Genomic DNA, 22,131 nt, shown 5'->3' on the forward strand with positions numbered 1-22,131 from the left:
GTTCTCTGGCTGTCTTTTGACGGCGACAACTCCAAGTGCATAGAGCAGCAAAACAAATCCCAATGAAATTAGAACTGATAAATACAAGAAAATTTGTAGATAAACCTGGTTTTTGAGTGAGCAGTTTGTGAAACGAATCTTTACTCTTTAATATGAACAAATTTTTGAATCTTAACCAAAATACTACTATTTTACAGACAATCAAAAGATACTCTCCAATGGCTGAGCACCATACCAGGAAGAAACGTAGACAATGTACTATCAAAGTTCACTTGTAAGAGCAGAAATCTGATACTGGTTCTTGTCATGAACAGATAGCAAAGCCCTCGCATCCGTACTGACACAATTTTAGCTTATTCCATTCTCCAATTTACAAATTGAATCATACAAAACATGACTTGAAAACTTTTCCAATCCCAACAAGCCAACTTTCGTAGTATACATATACTTAAAGTAACTATGATCTGAAGCTCAAGGAAATATGTTGCGTCAGCATAACTTCCTTCCCATTCTTAAGCAGTCCTGGCTTCAGGAACAGTTGTAGCAGGTTGTCTCATCACTGCAGCCAAAATGTCTGTATAACCCACTACCCCAGCTAAAATCTCCTCATTTTCAGCGTCAGTAACCCAAACATGCGTTGCTCGGTGAGACAACATCTGAGCCATTACTGCAGCTAATGAACTTGTGGTTTTACACGTCAAGGGTGCACTTCTACCTCGATACATGCTCCTAGAAGCTCCAAAGCTTGGGCTCGTTCCACTGCTAAAAAATCCAATATTTCTGCTGCTAAACTTTCTTGGCCTCGTGGCGCTACCACCATTGGCTAAATTTGAATCTTCAGCAACTGGACTTGTTGATAAATTTGCTATCGACCTGGAGGTAATATTGTCTTCAACGCCCATCACAAACTGGCCTGCAGAGAGATTAGCCAGTGCCCATGCTGCGGCTAAGTAATCACATTTCCATAGTTTACATGCGGAAATCTCACCAATAATCTTATGTTGACCATCAGATGCCGGTTCAACAACAGCAACTGCACTCAGATCCTGAGGCAGCATCCGGGTAGCATCGATGGCAGGTTGGGTTGTTGCAATGTGACAGTAGTTTAGGTTGATGGCACCAAGGGAGGAAATGGGGGTAAGGGGAAGAGGAGCCAAGGCACCAAGGCATCCAATGAGGAAACGAAGCACATCCTCTCTTGACAAACAACAAATCTTGTCCCTAATTGTGGTAGTTGAAGATGACGAAGGACGGTTGAGACTAGCAGCAGAGTTGGCATTACTAGCACCTGAAGTATCGAGGTTCTTGAGCCACTTTCCATTATAAATAACAGAAAATCGCTTGCTTACAACTCTCCACCCTCTGCTTTTAGGGACAAGGAGTCGCTTCACGCCCTGCTTCATCATCTCAAGTGCATCTATTAATCTAAAAAGACAAAAACACGTCAGAAGTATGTAAGACAAAGAGGAGATTCCATACTATAACTTTCACTTCTAAAGCTTGTGCAATCTAGATAGAAAGCCAGAATTTTGATGACAGACAGCAAGGGCAAAGCAACCCCCTTCATTTGAAAACTCTTCTATTTCAAACGAACAAATGCAATCTTTGGCTTTCATATTTCTCAAAACCACATATAAGCTTTAAGCTGCTACACTCTTCAATGTTTCAAAATGTGCAAAACGAAATAAGATGCACGCATGAAAATGAATAAGTCAAATTTTACTGACTTAGCTCAATATCAAGTGAATGTAGCTAGAGGAGCTTGCAAACACAGTATGTTTAGGATGGGGGGTTTATTTGGAGCATGCATATAAGTTCACTCTCAGTTATACACAATAACTTTACATTCCCATGCTTTCTGGATCAACTGATTAGGGTTCAAACCAATTACCAGATCACACTTTCCAGGAACAAGTAAGCAGCTTGGTCACGACTAAAAAGGCACAGTATATGGACTTCGGGTCGGGTCTAATCCCCTCCAGCCAAGAACGCTTGAAAGCTGAAATGTTTTTGTGGTGTGAAAGAGTCAAAATGATATAGCTTTCCCTAAATTAAACTTGTACTCAGTAATACTTCACCAGTAATACTTCACCTTACTGACTCTTTAATATAATTTTAGAGGCTTCTAAACCCTCTAATATAGCACACTGCAATAGCTGATTTAGGCATGAACTTTTTAATGAACAAGGTTTGTACTTGAACCTTGCTTTTCAACAGCAGCTGACCCCAAAATCAGCATACATGTGTAGCAGATGTGAAAACAGAAGTAGGGAGGCCAACCCAGATCTAGTAAACCAATACAGTAACTTGATATTCTTAGCTCAAAAATGAGAAAGCAAATCTTTACGAGCAATACCTTATTAAGTTGACATTGAAAGAGAAATGCTAGTAAACTTACGGCCAATTGCACATTATGATTTCTTGGTCATTTTCCTAATGCAAAGAGCAAGAAAACTTTGATAGCAGGCAACAGCTAACTTCCAATTACATTACATTGTTACAAATCAAATACTTCACCAAGTCCCCCCCCCCCCCCCCCCCCCAAAAAAAATAAAGGCAATTATATTACAATAATTTGACTCTGGGTTTCATTTAAGAACAAATACTCTGAAAGCCAACTTAGTCACTGGACAGCCATGAATATATATGTATATATAGTTTCCATGTTGCGCTTCTGATACTTTGGCTAAGTTATGTATATACATATATACACACACACATGTATATATAGTTTCCATGTTGCGCTTCGGATACTTTGGCTAAGTTACCTACACATATATATACATGTATATATATACACATATATATGCACACACACACATATATTTACACTTATTTCAAGAAACCAGAAGATACTTTTAGAATGGGAACACATTTAGGATATTTTGTTAGAAGAATGTTAGATAATGGTGACTGGGTGCGCGTACATATTAGATCAGCACCTTTAGAATTCATAGGATTATTTGAATTAGAACCTACAATTCATAGAATCAAAATAACTGTTAGCAACATCAGGCCAATCTTTGAAAATCCATCATCAGCAGAACAGATGGTAATTTTGTATTGCTAGAATTTTAGCAAAATGCTGGTTTTGGACTTTTTGGCTAATGATTTCTATAATGGGAAAAGGAAGAGGTTCTAGTATTTGGTGGTACTTGAAAAGCATTCTAGGTTTTATGTATTCAAAAGGTCTTTCTGAAATGGGCTTTTCTTTTATAAAATTTTCTTTTACTGGGCCGGACGAAGAACTGGCCAATTGTGATACTGTATGAGACAGACTTCCTTGAAGTTCTCCGATCTCAGATATTTGTGTGAGAATAATCTCACTTTGAGATCCTGTTATTTTGCACATTTCTTTGAGCTGATCAGTTAAAGATTTGACATTTGACCTATATGTATACATATGTATATGTATATGTATACATATGTATATACATATGTATATGTATACATATGTATATACACACACATATATATATATATAGTTTCCATGTTGCGCTTCTGATACTTTGGCTAAGTTATGTATATACATATATACACACACACACACACATATATATATATAGTTTCCATGTTGCGCTTCTGATACTTTGGCTAAGTTACCTACACATATATACACATATATACACACACATATATATATACATGTATATATAAACACATATATACACACATATATATATACATGTATATATATACACATATATATATGTGTGTATATATATGTATATACATATGTATACATATGTACACACACACACACACACACACACACATATATATATATATATATATATAGTTTCCATGTTGCGCTTGTGATACTTTATACACATATATATATATATAGTTTCCATGTTGCGCTTCTGATACTTTGGCTAAGTTACCTACACATATATACACATATATACACACACACACATATATATATATGTATATATAAACACATATATACACACACATATATATATGTATATATATACACATATATATACACATATATACATGTATATACACACATATATGTGTATATATATATATACACACACACATATATATATATACATATACTCAACTTCATATATTGGAGAAAAATATAATCTTCCCATCATATTTACAAAGTGATCATATTAATCGTACCATATTCCAACAAATGATTCTCAGTATGAAGAATGTGCTGCAAAAAGCAATTTTAGAAGTAGTAAAAAGACAAACTACATGGAGGTAAAAATCAAAATCATAACAGCTAACCTCGTAGCAGGATCAACCTCCTTCAATAAAGAATTGTTGGGAACAACAACCTCAGCAACAGGGGTCTTCATTGCCTTATCCTGATCAGCCAAGCACTCATCTTTAGCCAAGAAAGCCACAATGTCAAGGGAATTCAGGATCCCCACAAACCTCTGCTGCCTCATTTCTGCATTCTCAATCACATTCTTCTGTGATCTCTTCTTCCACACAGCTATTCCACCTTCTGTAGACTCGCCAATTGCACGAATGGCGGCCTCTACTGTTTCTGTCTCTGCAAACTCCACCAGCTCTGGCTTCCCCACCGTCAGATCCCCCACCACGTGGTACAAAAACACTGATGCCATCTCCTTTGAAAACCAAGCTCGCTCCTTTATATTCAGTATCAGTGTGATTTTGGTATTTATCTTTAGCTTTGTCTCTGTTATTTTTGGGATCCAAATGGCGTGTCACAAGACTTTTTTCAATTAAATTTTATATATCGGATTATGATAAAATGATGAGAAAGTGAAAATGGATCGGAAGCTATGGGCTAATAACTTCTTTTCGAATCAGCCTGAGAATTTCTTGATTAATCGCAGCAACCACAAAGAGACAAAGAATAATGGGAAATCCCTGCTGGTTTCCTCTTAAAAGCTCAAGTCCACAAAAGGGTCGTTTCAATTTCCTAAATATTCTCAAACTTTCTCGCAATATCCAGAGAATTTCTCGACTTTTTTTCTTCTGGTATTCAAACAGGGTATGGAAGAGATTACGAGTCAGCAAGGAAGCTGAAAAAAGGGGACAATCTTTCACCTGAATTTGATATGATTAAATCTGCTGATTGAGTTGAAGATGAGGGATTGTTGACGAGGCTATAAGAGGGTATGGAGAAATATGAGAAGGAGATGAAAACGGGTGATGGGTAGTCTAAAAATGGTGACACTCACACAATTAACAGCGATGAAGGGAGAGTGAGAATTGGCCATAGAGAAATGGGGACTTCAAGATTGACGCAAAGGTTAAAATTAAGGTGAGGCCCATCAAACAAATATCAGATTTTTAGCCTCTTTTTTTCACCCCTCCTGACAGCTGAGATATTCTTTGGTTCATCTAGAATCTCAATCAGGCTGTCTGAACTCCGTTTCTCTTGCAATTATATGCGGAAGAAGAAGAAGAAGAAGAAGAAGTAGATTCTTGACCTGATTTTGTTCCGGAGAGCGAAAAGATCGACAGGGGGATGGCTGAAAGGGCAGAGGTGAAGGGTCAATGATGAGGGAGACTAGAATTTGATCGATTATGTTAGACTACGACGGAGAGCAATAATTGTAGTGGATGTGATGGTGTGACTCTGGTTGGAGTAATGCATTACCATACTACGTATACAAGCACTATTTCTGTTTTTCTTTTTCTTTTTTTTCGGATAACAACTGGTTTTTTGCGCAGATAAAGTTTTGGGTAGGTTCGAGTCCGATTACCATCACGAGTCAGAACATGTCTCAAAGATCCTAATTCGTTTATAGAGTCGCTTGCCAACACAATTCTCGTATCGATAACGAAATTCGAACATACGATTTTTTGTGTAAAGAAGTGATCTGTTCTTACAAATTAAATCAACTTGCGTTAGCCCGGATAACAATTGTTGCTGCTACGATACAGCATGATACTAACAAACAAATCTAGGACGACTGCAGAATTAAGACTGGACAAAAGGTCATATTGTATACTGCTAATTTGAACATGAAGAAACAGAAAGTAGTCACATGTTGCTATGCCTATGCACATGCCCAGTTGTGGGCAATTTTCTTGAGATTTATGACTCCTAAATCTTGAACAATTTAGAGTGGTCATTAGGACATAAAACATACAGGGAGAGTTAAACTTTATGTCTCTTATTTACACCTTATACAGGTCATTAATGTATCAAATGTGTGAATTAAGTATAGAAGAATATAATATTATCCCCTCTATACATAAAAGTTCATTAGCACACCATTTAATCATTACATAAAGGGCTTTTTCCCTTTAAAAAAGTGTTCTGAGCAGTTCTATACTACTACCAAAAAAAAAAAAAAACTGATCTATGTTTCACTTTTTCCCTTTTTTCTACTTCTTATTATTTTATTTTATTTTATTTTATTTTTTTTTTGCAGGCCATGGGAGGAGAATGGAAGGCAGGGAACTAGAATAATTCACTTTGTAAACCTAGCACTAATTGATCATCTATGCCAGAAAAGTTAGATTATGATCAAATGTTCCCCAAGTTGTCATTTGTACATTGGATGTAACAAATGCTAAGAGAAAAATTAGAGAATAGATCCATGCTACAATAGCCGTACGTAAACTTTTATAAAACAATCAAGTAAATTGCAAGCACCAATTAATCCTTCTCTACCTAATGCAGGCAGTCCTTCAAAGACAAAGCAATTTTTAGGTCATACGGGGTCAATAGAACTAGAAAACTTAATCCAATCAAAATTGTTTTCTGTACAAATCAGGTTAAGTTTATAGACCTTGCTAATGTTTCTTTTTTTTTTTTTGTGTAAATTTCCAATATCTGGTGATCGCATTGGATTTCAATTAATCTGAAGTCAAGCAGTGTCGAATCTCAAAGATGGCATTTTTTTTCCCTTAATCTACAAAACTCGAACTCGAGACCTTGCTAAGGAACCTTGTTCATGGATTGCTTGTTTCCGTCGAAAAATATTGTCGTTTTCCGTGATCACATTTTCCTATCACCTTTTTCCCTTACATATATCAAATCGCTACAGTAATTTTTTCATGAAAAATGACGGAAAATGCAATCCAAATACAACCTAAATTTCTTGTCACTTGACCCAACAATCATTGGCAATATTCCAATTGATTGGATTGTGTAGAAATCAAGATGGCTCCTATTTGCAAATGGGAGGAAAGGCCTGAGACTTCTCTGATCCCTCGCCTTGCAAATGTTAAGAGGCGTAGAAACTTTTCTTTTTCCATTTTTCCATTTTTTTTTTTTTTTGCATTTGAAACCCTTTAATTATTAGTATACTATTTGTTCAAAGTTTTGGCCTTTATTATGTAGGAAAGAAAAGGGTATTTCCAGTACAAAAAGAAGAACAAGTAGAATTGAGAGGGCCTTTTCACCAAAAAACTGTCGGAAGAAATCCGGTTTAGGTTGCCAGAATTGAGTTTATTGGAGTGGATGCAAAAATTAGAAGTTCAAGATGTTAATCACGAAAATTAAAAGTTTAGGGTATAAAAGTTCAACTTGATAATAGTTTAGGGGGTGCAAAATGAAATTAACCCTTCTTTTTTTAAATAGCCAATCAACATGGGGGAGCTACATACACATTCTAAAATAGAAATACATCGTCCCCCGAGAAAAAGTCAGATACGGTCAACGAAAAAATAGGTAAATGATTTCTTCATGGAACACAATGATGGAACTTTTCTTTGGAATGGGGTAGGGCAGGGACGTTGCCGGTGGGAATCAAATTTTTGGAGGAGAAGATTGGGAAAATGTACGTGTTTGGATAGTAAATTATTTACGTATATTTATCTGTATATATTAAAAAAATATTTTTTAATTATTTTTTTATTTTAGATTAAAAAATTATTATAATTTTTTTAAAAAAAATTATCCCAAATAATCTTTCAGACACACGGCCTGATAAGACATGTGTGGCTGCAAAATGTTTATGGACAATAATCACAATGCTTAAATTCAAATTTGAAGAATTCTGAAGCACGTTACTACTAGTCACTGGACTCACTGCACATGTAACATGTTCTTATAGTAGTACATTGGGGTTATTCAGCCACCTCTAAGGTCCAATATTCTCCTTGTGAAATTACCACTTTGCATCCTCATATTGGGCATATTGACAAACTTGGTTATTTAGTTATTTTAGAGGGATATATAGGACATTTAGACTTCTAGATTTGGAATTTTATCATTGGCTAACACACATTTTTGTGTGAAAATAAGGAATTACTCAAACTATTGGAATTTTTTCATGAGAATATTGACATTAACAATCAAGGACGTCAAAAGTAAGTGACACCAAAAATAGGTATTTAAGTAAATTTGGTCAGCAAATGAAAAAATTTCTTTGTGAATGTGCCCCGTTTGGATTGCATTTTCCATCATTTTTCATGAAAAAATTACTGTAATGATTTGATGTATGCGAGGGAAAAAGATAATAGGAAAATGTGTTTACGGAAAACGACGTAATTTTTCGACAGAAAATATCAATCCAAACAAGGCCATAGAAATGTGTTTTCGGGTTCAGACCCTATACATCTTTCATGAAAAAAATTCTAAAAAGTATGCAATAGTAATCCTTTTAGTTTAGGTAGGTCCTCCTTATCTAACTCCTTACACAACCTAATTCGGTTCACCTTCTTCTTCGTTAGAATAGAGGGTAGAGGATAGTATAGGTGTTATCAATTGTAAAAAATAAAAATAAAAAAAGAGTAAAAGTTGTACTGGATTAGTATAAACCTTGGAGGTGTTTTGAGTAAATGAAACATTAAATCACCTGATATCTCCACATCAGATCAGATCGACATATGATTTTGTCATCCCAAAATCGGGTGGCTCATCTCTTTTGACTTTATGGGTTATGAGCGAGGGCGAAAATTTGAGTACATCAAATACATGAGCTCCGCTCGTAGATTATTCGGGATTTTTCATGGAAAAATTACTATAGCGATTTGATGTATGCGAGGGAAAAAGGTAATAGAAAAATGTGATCACGAAAAATGACGTAATTTTTCTACGGAAACTGGCAATCCAAACAAGGCCTAATTATCTCAAAATTTGTCATATCGTCTCACTAACTTGCGCTAATTTGTACAATTAAGATGTGACAAAATTTAAGTCAAAAGTTCTAATGAATCATGTCTACTCAAGTTTTTGCGACGAGGTGAGACGAATATTCGAGTCAATGTAAAAGAAAAAGAAAGAAAATAATATAAAAGAAAAAGAAAGAAATTAAAAGAGAGAATAATCATACAATACAGCTACAGAGTAGAGAGAAGCCTCAAGTGATTGACATGTAATGGGAAACCTTTACCACGCGCCCAAAAAAGTTGTTGAAAGATTCGGAATTGATGATGATGTGTCCTAGGCGACAAAAAGATGAACCCTGAACGCAAATGGTATGAGTCCACACACTGTTAATACAAATTACACAGGTTAACTGAATTTTAACTGAATTAGTAAGAACGGTCACTTTCTCGTCCTACATTGAAATGACATGTTGATGAATCATTTGTAAAAATTCTTCAATGTAATGGTTGTGTTGATGAGCTATAACCTCTTCAAAAATAAATATGTTCTAATTGTAGTGGTGATCGAAGTTAAATATATTTAAAATTTTTATACTACCAAAAAAAAGAAGAGTACACGCGCTTACAAAAAGAACAGCAGATTGCTCCAGAGATAAAAAGTAAAGCTAAAAAGAGCAGCAGGAGCAGCAGATTAACAGAGAATTTCAAACAGATTACTACTGCTACAGTACTATTCCTCGAGAGATTAAAAGTAAAGCAAAAGAGAGCAGCAGGAACAGCACATTAACAGAGAATTTCAAGAAAAGAGACCAGGATCAAAAGTTGTTTACTTTACTTTAGTTCACACCTTGCAATATGGCAACATAATACTCTAGTAGTACTAAAACTTTCGAGCTTTAATCAGTAGCTAAAGAATCCCTTTTTGCAGCAAATTCGAGGAAGCTAGAAAAGAATGTCTGTTCTTCATACCCCGCCTCCCAATTCGGTCTTAGATAGCTCACTGCATTGTTTCCAGCTTGCAGGTACTGACACTATTGTTTTGACACAAGAAAAAACACACACTCACGCAGTGAGAGTGGACCATTCTATGGTAGCTCATAAATAGCCCATCTTTAATCCATGGAAGAAAGATGGGATTTTGATATCACGGTCTGCAAGAAAAGCTTTGTTTTTTGGCCTTTGTCATTCTTATTGCTCTTCTTCTTGTTATTTTTGTCAAGCCCTCTTGCTATTTTTGCTGTTTCTTTGAACAATGATTCTGCGAATGTGGGTGGTGAGGTGGAGATTGGTCTTGACCCTCAAGACGGTTCTGCACTTTTGTTGTTTAAGTCACAGCTCCTGGAACAATCCCAGAGTTTGTCAGGCTGGGATGGCGCTGTTGGGTGCAACTGGCATGGTGTCACCTGTTCAAACCAGACTGGCCGGGTTGTTGCACTTAACCTCACTGGACTGGACTTGTTAGGCCAGGTGCACCCCTGTTTGTGCAATCTTACATTTCTTGAAACCCTTAGTTTGTCGCATAACAGCTTCAATGATTCTGTCCCATTCTGCTTTGGGGGTCTTTCAAGGCTTAAAAATCTGGATCTTAGCTATAACAGGTTTAGTGGTGTTGTTTCCAGTGCACTCATGGAACTTCACAATTTAGTTCAGCTTGACCTCAGTCATAACATGTTAATGGGTACCATCCCCTTTTGGATTGGGAACTTCTCTGTCAAGCTCGAAAAACTTCGTCTGAGTTTCAATAATTTTAATGGTGAGATGCCAAAAAGCTTGTTTAACTCGGTGGCATTGAGGTATTTGGATTTGTCCCACAATTATTTGGTGGGAAGTGTTGGCGATTTTCGTCAAGCTCTTGGGCATATCAACCTTGAGGCTAATTTGCTCTCTGGCACCTTGCCATGTTTCTCTGCCTCGTCTGCATCACTCTCGGTGCTCAATTTAGCCAATAATTCGATTATGGGAGGGTTACCGACCTGCATTTCTGCTCTTAGAGGATTGACCGAGCTCAATTTGTCATTTAACGTGTTAACATATGGGATCTCTCCTAGATTTGTGTTTTCAGAAAAATTAGTTGTCCTGGACTTGAGTTTCAATGAATTATCTGGGAGACTTCCAAGCAAGATAGTTGAGGCTTCAGAGAAATCTAGGCTTTTACTTCTTGATCTGTCGCACAATCACTTTTCTGGGAATATTCCGGTAACGATTACAGAATTAAAAAGCTTGCAGGCATTGTATCTTTCCAATAATCTGCTTAGTGGAGAGATACCGTCAAGAATTGGGAATTTAACCTATCTCCAAGTGATTGATTTCTCACATAACATACTGTCAGGTTCAATACCTTTGAACATTGTCGGCTGTTTTCAACTACTGGCCCTGGTACTGAACAACAACAATCTTTCTGGTGAAATCCAACCTGAGCTCGATGCATTAGATAGTTTGAAGATACTTGATATTAGCGGCAATCAGATTTCTGGGGAGATACCGCTCACCTTGGCAGGATGTAAATCTTTGGAAGTTGTAGATTTCAGTTATAATAATCTTTCTGGGTATTTGAATGATGCAATAACTAAGTGGTCCAACCTCAGATTTCTTTCCCTTGCTCGCAACAAATTCAGTGGAGCTCTACCTAGTTGGCTTTTCACATTTGCAGCAATCCGTACAATGGACCTTTCTGGGAATAAGTTCTCTGGCTACATTGTTGATGGTAATTTTAACGTTAGTGAAAATTTCATCAGTGTTGGTGCTGGCAGAACGACCACTACAATTTCATCGGTTACATCTCCAAAGCTGGATATCAAATATTCTATCATTGTTGCTGGTAAAACTGAACTAAGCTTCAACTACAATCTCTCAACTGCAGTTGGACTTGATCTGTCAGATAATCAACTACACGGACAAATTCCAGCAAGTCTATTTGGATTGCAAGGTCTTGAATACCTAAATTTGTCTCACAATTTTCTTGACGGTCAAGTGTCTGAAAATGTGGGAATGATGTTGAGCTTAAGGGTTCTAGATTTGTCACACAATTCTTTGGCTGGTCAGATTCCAGATAACATTTCCAATCTGGGAAATTTGACTCTCCTGAATCTTTCATACAATTTTTTCTCTGGAATAGTACCCAAGGAGCAGACGCATTGGAGATTTTCTGGAGCATTTGCAGGAAATCCATACTTATGTGTGGGGTTCTCTGATGATGGCTGTACAAGAGGAAGCCTTCCAGAAGTTCCAGGAAAGACGTTTGAAAGAGAAATGGATGAAGGACCAATATCAGTTTGGATATTTTGCGTTAGTGCTTTGGTTAGTTTTTATTCTGGTCTTGTGGCTTTGTTCTGTTCCACTCGGACAAGAAACTACATTCTGCAAACGAAAATATAATGCTTTTGTACATGTACGCTGCAACTTGGGATGATAAATGATAATATTCCATTGTACAGGAACAATGTCTTGCCTTTTTAACTACTTCCCGTTAATCTTCTTAGCTCTTCTGCATTTTGAATAAATTTCTGCACCTAGTGACTAAACATATCTAACACAGATTCATCCTACTATACGAAGGCTTTAAGACTTGATCAATATAGGTTTATTGCAGTCTGCATGCTACATTAGTTCAAGTTACAGGCGTAGTTTGAGGCAAAGTATGACTCAAAAGTTGTAATGTGTCACCTCACTTAGTTTCTGCAGTCACTCACTTTCGATCCCACAGTTGAGAATAAAACAGAAATCATTGGAGTTTTACAGCTCATGCTCCAAAACAATGTCATTTAGGCATCCCTTTCAGGTTTGTTTGGGCTTGTCAGAGTTGATTCTTTCTCGTGCCATTTGCGGCAAAGCAATCACCTAAGCCAACAAACAGGTAACCTGTAGGCTGAATAACTTCAGATCATTTGCTCTTTACTAGGAGTCCCACATTTTGCTGTGCTGGTACCTTTTCAATTCGTTAAAGGTAATTTTGTCTGATATTCGGCAATGTGGATAGTTGCTATGCCTGGACAAAGTATGGAATGTCCTTTTCAGATGGACAGAGTTTGTTTTGGTGATTTTGACGGACTTCCTATGGTTATTCTTGAATCAAATCGCCAATTTCTTTCCCCGGGTAAAGAGGGGGAGGCCTGAAGGTGCTTTTCTACTGGAAGGCCAATGCCTGGCCATGGCTGATTCGAGACCACTCATATTCTCGGGATTTATTAAGAAGGTGATTCCATTAAGAAAGTAGAGAAGCTAAATGCCAGTAGTGAAGAAATCTCAAGCTCGTTTCCAGCAGCAGAATACAGGAATAATGATGTCACAGCCATGATTTTTCTGCTTTAGCTAACTACAATGGCAAAGTAGAAAAGTTTCCAGACCGTAAATGCATAGCCTCATCAAGAAAGAATCACCTTATTGGAGCTCTTGATCTATTTATCTTGCAAAGATGCAAACTTTTAGTGTAATATTTCGTCATTTGTTTGATTCTTGTGCTCTGAATTACCTCATCCAAGCTATAAAAGCATCTAATACCATTCTTGCTGCTCATATCTCTGCATTATTCCATCAAGTGTTGCAAAATGGAGATGTAATTTCTAAAATGCAAAATGGGGGAAAATCCCAAAAGGGGATTACTCGAGCATCTTTGTCACCTAAATTCTATCATTTGTTACATCCTCTGCCTTGATTGATTCGAAACCCGATTTTGCTTTGTGTACAGTTTCTGAAATGCCACTCTATTGTTCCATTTGAACATTTCCTGCAACTCTTGACATCCTCAAACCTCATAGACATTGTCAATTCGTTTCGTTAACTTTTGATATGAGTTTACGTTACCAACATGGTTCAATGATTGGTCGCTGTTACGGTCGCGGTCGCGACTTTGACCGTTCCACATCGATTTCGACATATTGGTCACGATCTCGACGAGACGCAAATTTTGAAGCATTTAATATTCTAAAAATTGTGAATAATATTCAAAAATATGCTAAACAAAAATAATAAAAAAATTAGTAAAAGAAAATCTGTAAAATGTAAATTTGCGATTTAACTCGGAATAACTCAGCTGAAACTATTCGTATCGAAGACTTCTCGACCGAGTTTTCGGTGACTCGGCTTATTTCTTGGCGACCCATGTATGTCAGACTCATCCCGTCCCGATATCGAAATCAAAACGGAGAGGTCCGTTCCTGTGATGACACGGCCGAGTCCTCTCAGTCTCAGCCAAGACTTTGAACTGTGGTTACAAATGGTATACATTAGACGATCAAATAACTCCAAATTACAAGGTAGAGCCCGGTGCAAGAATGAGTACAAGGTCAAAATTCTGAAAAGAATATAAAGACCACAAAAAAGTAGACCGTCGTCACGTTCAATGTTATCCAACTTGCAAAGTTGTGGATGCCGGCTCACAAAATAAAAGCTGCACCAACATCACAAGGACAGGCACGTCTTGTTGAGGCTGAAATGTTAGCTAGTTCACTCCATTCAAATTGAGTGGATTGCTATGCTTGACCGGAAAAAACCAGCAACTCAACCATTTAAATTCTCTCTCCGAAGTGAAATCCATTGGCATCCAAGTTAAAGGATGTCATGCATCTTCATGCTAAGCACTGTTTTATAAGCTAATACTTAATTGGTCCATCCAAACTCCCAGATGCAAACTACAGCAATTGCAAAACAGGTAAACTGTTAAGAATTAACTCAACATTTGCATAAATTATGAATTAACCAAGTCATAGGTAAACAAACCACAACATATGGGTTTTGTGTGCTGTGCATACATCTCTCGGGAAGCAAGTCAGAGAGGAGTGGATTTGTAAATGTAACATTTTCTTGAGACAAAAGAACGAATACATGGTCAATACATATATATAACCAGATAAGTACGTTGGCCATTTTGTTGACAAATTTAGTGCATCAATTCTCCCACCACTGAGGGTGAGGGAAGGCCAAGTATTTGGAAACTTATACCTGAAAGTATTTCTACTGAATAAACAATACATCAGCTCCTAAAAACAATGATGATGAGAAACCTGGTTGTTGAGCCAAATGGTAATTTATATTGGTCCTATATTCCCTTTTATCAATTTGTGTGCCATAGTTATAATCGTACAACATTGCCACTATTTTGATGAGAAAAATAATAGTCCACATTTATCTTCAAATATGAACCCACATTTATAAATCTTTGCCCATTTGCAAAAGTGCTTATGATGATACATGCATCATTACCATGAATGTGCAAAGAATGCTAAGGGTAATTTGCAACTTAGCAACACATGCAGGCCTTGAACTGTTGGAATTACCAAGATTCCATCAAATGTTGTGTGCTAATCATCAAAAAGAGAGGGTAAACTTGGGAAACCTCCCAAACTTCACTCTTTATTTATCACTGTTGAAAAGGAAGCGCAACTCCAAAAATAGTCATTTTTTGTCGGATGGAGGGAATTCACTCACACTTTCATGCTTAGCTAGTGAAACAAAATGCAACTAACACGCATCTCCACTCCTGCACATAATCCCCTCTTCCCCTAGTAATTTGTCTTCTCATAGTATTTCTCCAAAGAAATTGATAAAGAAGACCAGGTTAAAGTCCTAAAATATCATATACATATACTTGGAAGACATTAAAATGTAAGTTCAGCATCCAATCAATAGTGGCTGTTACCTGCCGTACAATAGAGTTTGCTGATGAGGAAAACTCATGAGTCATTCCTTCCCAGACGACCTTTCCCTCATAGAGAAACAACAACCTAGACACCACCGCACATGAATTTTAGGACAAGGTCAAGTAAAAATGCTTGATTCCATGCACACAAGGCTTTGCAGCATCCTACTAAAAAACTTGCAAGAGAGCATTAAGTACCTGTCAACAGCTCTTCTGATGGTACTATGTTGATGAGTGACAACAACATAAGAGGCAATCTTCCCAGGCTTACTGACATCACTCTCACCTTTCATATGAACAGAGCGTATGAGATCTTCAACTACAGTTGATGCAATTGGATCAAGTCCAGCAGTAGGTTCATCATATAAGAGGACCTGCTCAAATGTGGAAAAACTATCACCATTGTCAATAACTTCCTATAGAGTTTGCAACAGATGCATATCGCTAAGCAGCTAGAATAATGTGTACACAACCAAGAGATTTCAAGCAACACTAAGGAAATGGAAATACTAGAAAACAGACTAGTTGTGTCTCACCCTAAGACAATTTTTGACTGGGAAGAGCACTTAAAATGTTCTATCTCACACAAGTAACTCTAATACTTAGCAGAGAAAGAGTAATACTGTCACCAAGTCTTGAGAAAAGGCAAAAATCTTAACCCAGTGCAAGACTACTTCAAAGCCTAACGGAAGTATATTTCTCTATTAAAATGGTTAATGGAACGTTTCTTGAGCAGGTTATATAATCAGATCTAAAAGAGCACAGGAGAAGTAAATTTCTTAACTTGAGATCTAATTTGCATAAGAAGTTTCCCCAAACTTTGTTGCCCTCCCTCCCTCCCCCCCCCCCTCTCTCTCTCTCTCTTCTTCTTCTTCTTCTTCTTTTTTCCTTCCTTTTTTTACCTTTCCTGCATCTGATATTCAAGACGTGAAAAACAAGAGTAAGACTTAACATAGTCGTTGCTAATAATCTCCTGTCACTGATAATTAATTGAAAATCATCTGCAAGTTCTATGCGGAAGGCAACAACTTTGCAGAAAAGAAATTAGTCTAAAGACAAAGTTTAAACTGCCATTTCAAGCAGAGTTCAGTTTGAAGTTTAATAAGACCACAAATTTGAATGCATCTTTATTACCTGAATTCCTTCTTTCTTTTTGGTAGGCAATATGTAATATAGTGATTGACTAAAAAGTGTTCAGACTATGGAGATACTAGCCATAACAACTCTGTCATCACAAATTAAGCACAGAATGGTTAATTTGAATATAAGTTGACACGTCTTGATGTCACATCAGCTGTTCTAATATCAAGAGCCAAAATCAGCTAACAATCCTACAGTGATTTGTTGTCCAAAACTGCAGGCACTTATATAACATGAAATGAGGAATCAAGACCAAGCTAAATCATACTTCAGTTTAGAAACCAAAATTGGCAAGATTTAATGCACAAATATGGACTTTTTGAAGAGCAGAACCTCAAAAGTCCAGTAAAAAGTAACCAATAAGAAAGCCCTCATTACTTACCTCTGGTTCCACTACATCCTTTGTTGTATCAAAAATTATAGAACGGGCTAAGGCCACCCTTTTCTTCATCCCACCAGACAATTCAGCAGGTAGTCGATCCTCAACTCCCTGCATAAACCATTAATAAAGATCAAAAAGTTGAAGATCATAAGAAACCTCATACAACAGTAGTGACAATTATTTTGACTATATTCCTTTCCTTTTCTGTTTGATATTCCCACATTCAAATGCAAGATTCAAGCATTATGATGCCACCAGGACTTTAAATAACTTGAACCATCAGTACCAAAGTACATTGGACGAACTTCAATCACAAGGTAAAGAATACATTTCATGGTTCATAAAGAACCAAACAAAATGTAGTCATTATCTATTCCACTTACATATGTAAGTTTATATCATTTCACGATAAGCAAAACTTGATGGACCCAAGTATTTTGGGTATCATTAATGATAGTATGCAACCAAATTAAGGGAAACTGTTAGACTAACATGCATAATTCTCCATGATGCATGGCCAACTAACATTTGCTTACTTCTTTATATCATAATGAAATATGACTAGGCACCTACGCTCCTCATATAAAAGTTGAAAAAAACTGCTTCATATTTGTGTCCCCTGTGAACTAAAAGATCAGACGAAAGAAATATATACGTGATCAAGGTTTACTATTTTATACACATGATCCAGGTCTACCATGTTTTGATGTTTGATATATCTATCATGAATATTTATCATTTCTACATACCTTCAACCCAACTGCAGCCAAAGTGTCAGTTACAAGCTCTGAGATTTGATCCACAGGCATGTTAGAGTTCTCATATCTGTTAATTGAGCATGAGCCAAACATATTATTTCAGTATTGATGAACTGAATACTATTATGTTTCTTGGCAAAAGGCAGTAAAAGATGAATCACTGCTGTTTAGGAAGTATAATGTATCTTACAAAAGGAAACCAACATTCTCACGAACGGTTAAAGAATCAAAAAGTGCCGCGCTTTGAAACACCTGTCATAAAATAGGGAACCCTAAAGGTCTCTTCTTTTGAATTCATATCACATGACGAATTCAAGACAGCTCATAAAATATGCCATTTGAAGTTAACTTACTAAGCCAATCCGAACGCCAGCAATTTCCTCATCACTGATCAAACCACGACGTGTTCTTCCACGTATCAAAACCTCCCCCTACTCATAAAACACAGTCCATGGAGGAAACCATGGCACAAATAATGTCAGATCTGGCAGAACTCATTAATTAAATTACACGCTTATCTCAGAACCGAGTTGCAGGGCCAGCAAAAAATTGCATTCCAAAGATTACCTTGTCTGGAGCAAGAAGTCCAGCCATTATTTTCAGTATAGTTGACTTTCCAGTACCTGATGGTCCAATGATTCCAACAGCCTCTCCATGTCTAATCTGCACATTTTATTTAAGTCTTTATACCATCAACTTACAGAATATACAAGTCAACAAAAACTGGATCAGTACAACTTATAAAAGGCTCACTGCTCTAGAGGACACTAAAAAGATGCTTGATAATAGTCATAACCGTTTCTCCCAAATAACAAAGCTCGATGAGTTTTCAAATGACCGTAATTATTTACCGTTCCACCTTAAATTCTTCTCGATTCTTCTTGTATACACTAATTGCACTAATTGCCAATACTTACAATTACAAGAATAAAGGCAAAATGCCAATAAAACTGTTTCAAGATGCAAAACATGGCAAAAGATGGTAGGAGAATGTTAATGAGCAATGACCTCTATTTTCTATGTGACAGGGCAGTTTCATGTAGCATGCTTTCTAAATATGATTCTGAAGTTGAACTTTGAGAATAGTCAAATTAATCTTTTAAAATGCGTAATCTGCTGCATTGGTTCAGTTTCTAATACCCACAAGAGCCTGGGAGCTTGTCCAATGAAATCTCATGAAATGGATGAAAAGCATTGCATAATGAAAAAACTTATAGTAGAATAGGTCTAAGTAAGATCAAAAAAAAGTCAGCAGCCCTAGGAGGCCACCCACTATGATAGTCAATCATATTTCTTACAACAACTAGGTATTAGCATGTGTACCTACTTTCAAATGTCAAAATAAGAACACACATATCAGTCCAAGGTCTACTTTGACTTTTTAAAAAAAGGTTTACCCTCTAATTTTAAGTGGCAAATTAAATTTGTGACGAGCTTTCGCAAAACATTATGTTGTATTTTCCTGACCGCATATCTACCACAAAAAACAGGTAACAGTATCTTGCTTTGCATGTAGTAAATTCGAGAAAAAGATGCCAAATCTAATCATTGTCCTTGGTAAGAATGACTCTTGAAATTAGAAAAGCCAGTTACTTATCTTGAAATTAATTGTGCATATGAGGTCAAGGAAGCAAAAGTCATACAAATGTAATGCAGGTCTTTCTTCAATAGTGTGATATTTAACGCTAACATGTTAAATTTAGGGCATGAAACTGCTGGAATTAGAGTTTATGCCATTATGTACATATAACATCTCTGGGCTGCATTAAAAACTCCACCAAGGAGCGAGGAAACAAAAAATTCCACAGAAAAAGTAGAATAAAAAAAAAAGAACATCAAATAGGTCCACCGTCCGGGTAATTTAGAGGAACGAAGCGTAAAAGAACAACAAAATTATGTATCACTATAATATACCGACAATGATGGAGATGTAAAGATACAGCATAAACTACATTTGTATATGCTAATCTACCTCAACTACTACAAAAAGAAACCTAATTGGTTTTTTAGGGTTCACAACACACAGAGAGCACACAAATTAAATTATTTGAAGCAATTGCTCTTGTAATGGGCACTCATCTGAATATCTTTTAAATCAAATCAATGGGTCAAAGAATTTGATACAATCATTAGTGGAAGTAAAAAGCACATAATTAAAACATCCAAGGCATATAAAAAAGGTAGTTGACATCTCCCTAGGTGAACAAGAATCAAATAACAGCTGTTTGCTGGACAATCATGGAGAGAAAATTCACCTTGAAGCTAACACCTCTTAAAATGTGCTTCTCCCCAAATGACTTGTAGACATCTCTACACTCAATGAGCACATCAGTTTCATCCTGCTCCCGCACCATGCTCACACTCTCAGCCTTAGATGAATCCTGTTGACCATTAACAGATGGTTAAAGTCAACACTAGGATAGAACATGGTAAATTCGATGCTGGTCACAATCTTGACATGGCAAAAACAGTTTTACAAATTAACCAAGTTCAAGACAAAGTTATTCAATGAAAACATAGGAGAATATAAATTGCGAGAATATGTGGAGAGAACAGCAAGATAACAGTAGAACAGCCAAAATTATGTTGAATATGCCAGAACTACATGGGCCCTACAATTTAGAAAGTATACTAACAAAATATAATCTACCACAATTGCATTCGACCATGAATAATCATGATTCAATAATCCTAATTCCAACTACCTTCAGATAGCAATTTAATGCAACTAGGAGCTAGACAGGTGTCTAGCTGCATACTCAACAGACAAACAACCAAGTGAGGCAATTTCTACAGGAACAAAATCTACATAATTGATTCAACGGCAGAGAAAACTCCAGGAAAACAGGAGTCTCATAATCCAATCATCAGTGGTTTGTTACAAGATGAGGAATCCACCTAGGTGAGACAACCAGAGATATCAAGAGAAACCATATAACCTTAAACAAGTAAACTTTTATCTGTACTTCAGAATACCCAAAATCAAGTCTTGAAAAACACCTAGAGATGCATAAGTTCAGACAATGCACTAGCCTTCTCAATGGATATCTGTATCAAGACCACTGAACCGTCACATGATCAGTAGACACATCCCAATTGATCAAATCAACAGCAATTTAAGCATCCAGCTAGATACAGATGGTTAAACGGTCACCTAAATAAAAATCCCAAATTGGAAAACTTGCCAAAAAGTAGGAGTCAAGATACATCAACGATGAGGACAAAAAAGGACTATAAAACCAAAATTTCGAAATCCCAAACCTAAAAAAAGAAAAAAGAAAGAATCAAGAAATTTTTGGTCTTTTACCTTTGCATTGATTGTGGTAGCTGAAAATTCATCAGCATCAGCTGGCCTGAAGTCTCTAATAGGAGCCGTACAACCACAAATGATCCTCCTCTTTCCAGAGGAACCCAAATTCAAAGGCTTCACACCATGCATGACAAAAGATTTGGCAGACCCAAAAGAGTCCCTTTTGCAGCATAAATTCAATGAGAGCATATTCGAACCCACTAAAGGAGTAGCTGCCATTCTGCCCAGTTCCACTTCTGGGTATTCAAGAACGACGATTTCGAAGGAGACCAATGTTGGTTAGGGAGCTCAGAACCATGTATAAAGATTGAATTCTGCTGGAGTTATACAAATAATTGGCTTGTTATCTTGGTCGGAAGAAGGTGTGAATTTTGTCAGCAAGTTAATAGTCAAATGCTGGTTAATTGGGTTGCCTTTGTATCTTTTCTTGTTTTAGGCTTATGTTAAACGAGGTTCCTCATTTTTGTGTGACAAAAAGAAACAGGAATTGAATTTGCGTCCTCTCTTTCAGAGCCTCTGTGCAACGAATGGTCGGTCATATATGCCCGGCTGCCTACCCCATATGCCCAATTAGCAGTTTTTAATTTTTTTTTCTTTCTTTTGTTTTCTCCCTTTCCACTTTTTTTTTTTTGAATCTTTAGATAGGTTGAATTTCAATTTTTCAGCCAAAGTCTTAATTACATTTCTTTCACAATAAAGAAAAAAAAAGTTTTGAATTAAGCCTTCAAAGTCCACCTACCTAACATCCTTTGGTGCAAGAGATTTATATCTTCAGAGAAGGGCATTAAATTGACAATCATATATCCACAAGGGTTTGCTATTTTGTTATTTTTCACAAAAGAAAAGGTCCTAAATTTCTTTTTAATTCATTTATGCATTTTCTTGAAGAACTTAATTGAAAAGG

At 36.6% G+C, this 22,131-nt stretch overlaps 3 protein-coding genes across 3 annotated transcripts; 1 reads left to right on the top strand and 2 right to left on the bottom strand.

Annotated features, from left to right (window-relative positions):
- Positions 1–124: 124 nt before the first annotated feature.
- On the bottom strand, positions 125–5,591 carry LOC113710451 (CBS domain-containing protein CBSX6). The gene is made up of 2 exons (XM_027233467.2): positions 4,249–5,591; positions 125–1,425 (listed from the first exon to the last, which is right to left on the bottom strand). Exons 1-2 carry the CDS (start codon positions 4,590–4,592, stop codon positions 513–515), a joined length of 1,257 nt encoding a protein of 418 aa, XP_027089268.1. The 5' UTR covers positions 4,593–5,591; the 3' UTR covers positions 125–512.
- A 4,094-nt stretch (positions 5,592–9,685) lies between these two features.
- Positions 9,686–12,443, top strand: LOC113709468 (uncharacterized). Its single transcript, XM_072066560.1, has one exon. The coding sequence runs from the start codon at positions 10,123–10,125 to the stop codon at positions 12,376–12,378; it is 2,256 nt and encodes a 751-aa protein (XP_071922661.1). The 5' UTR covers positions 9,686–10,122; the 3' UTR covers positions 12,379–12,443.
- A 1,761-nt stretch (positions 12,444–14,204) lies between these two features.
- On the bottom strand, positions 14,205–21,634 carry LOC113709339 (protein TRIGALACTOSYLDIACYLGLYCEROL 3, chloroplastic). The gene is made up of 10 exons (XM_027232087.2): positions 21,225–21,634; positions 20,173–20,298; positions 18,485–18,580; positions 18,271–18,348; positions 18,108–18,169; positions 17,909–17,984; positions 17,160–17,267; positions 15,836–16,011; positions 15,638–15,722; positions 14,205–14,630 (listed from the first exon to the last, which is right to left on the bottom strand). Exons 1-10 carry the CDS (start codon positions 21,444–21,446, stop codon positions 14,592–14,594), a joined length of 1,068 nt encoding a protein of 355 aa, XP_027087888.1. The 5' UTR covers positions 21,447–21,634; the 3' UTR covers positions 14,205–14,591.
- Between the last annotated feature and the right edge of the window lie 497 nt (positions 21,635–22,131).

This window comes from Coffea arabica, chromosome 9e (assembly GCF_036785885.1).
Source record: "Coffea arabica cultivar ET-39 chromosome 9e, Coffea Arabica ET-39 HiFi, whole genome shotgun sequence".
In the NCBI taxonomy this organism is placed as follows: domain Eukaryota; kingdom Viridiplantae; phylum Streptophyta; class Magnoliopsida; order Gentianales; family Rubiaceae; genus Coffea; species Coffea arabica.

Excerpts from the sequence above, each read along its gene's own strand:
- LOC113710451 (XM_027233467.2), bottom strand. The coding sequence starts at position 4,592 with ATGGCATCAGTGTTTTTGTACCACGTGGTGGGGGATCTGACGGTGGGG. Across the intron at positions 1,426-4,248 it reads GAGGTTGATCCTGCTACGAG|ATTAATAGATGCACTTGAGA; the intron begins GTTAGCTGTTAT and ends TTGTCTTTTTAG.
- LOC113709468 (XM_072066560.1), top strand. The coding sequence starts at position 10,123 with ATGGAAGAAAGATGGGATTTTGATATCACGGTCTGCAAGAAAAGCTTT.
- LOC113709339 (XM_027232087.2), bottom strand. The coding sequence starts at position 21,446 with ATGGCAGCTACTCCTTTAGTGGGTTCGAATATGCTCTCATTGAATTTA. Across the intron at positions 18,581-20,172 it reads TAAGAGGTGTTAGCTTCAAG|ATTAGACATGGAGAGGCTGT; the intron begins GTGAATTTTCTC and ends TAAAATGTGCAG. Across the intron at positions 17,268-17,908 it reads TGGCTGCAGTTGGGTTGAAG|GGAGTTGAGGATCGACTACC; the intron begins GTATGTAGAAAT and ends TGGTTTATGCAG.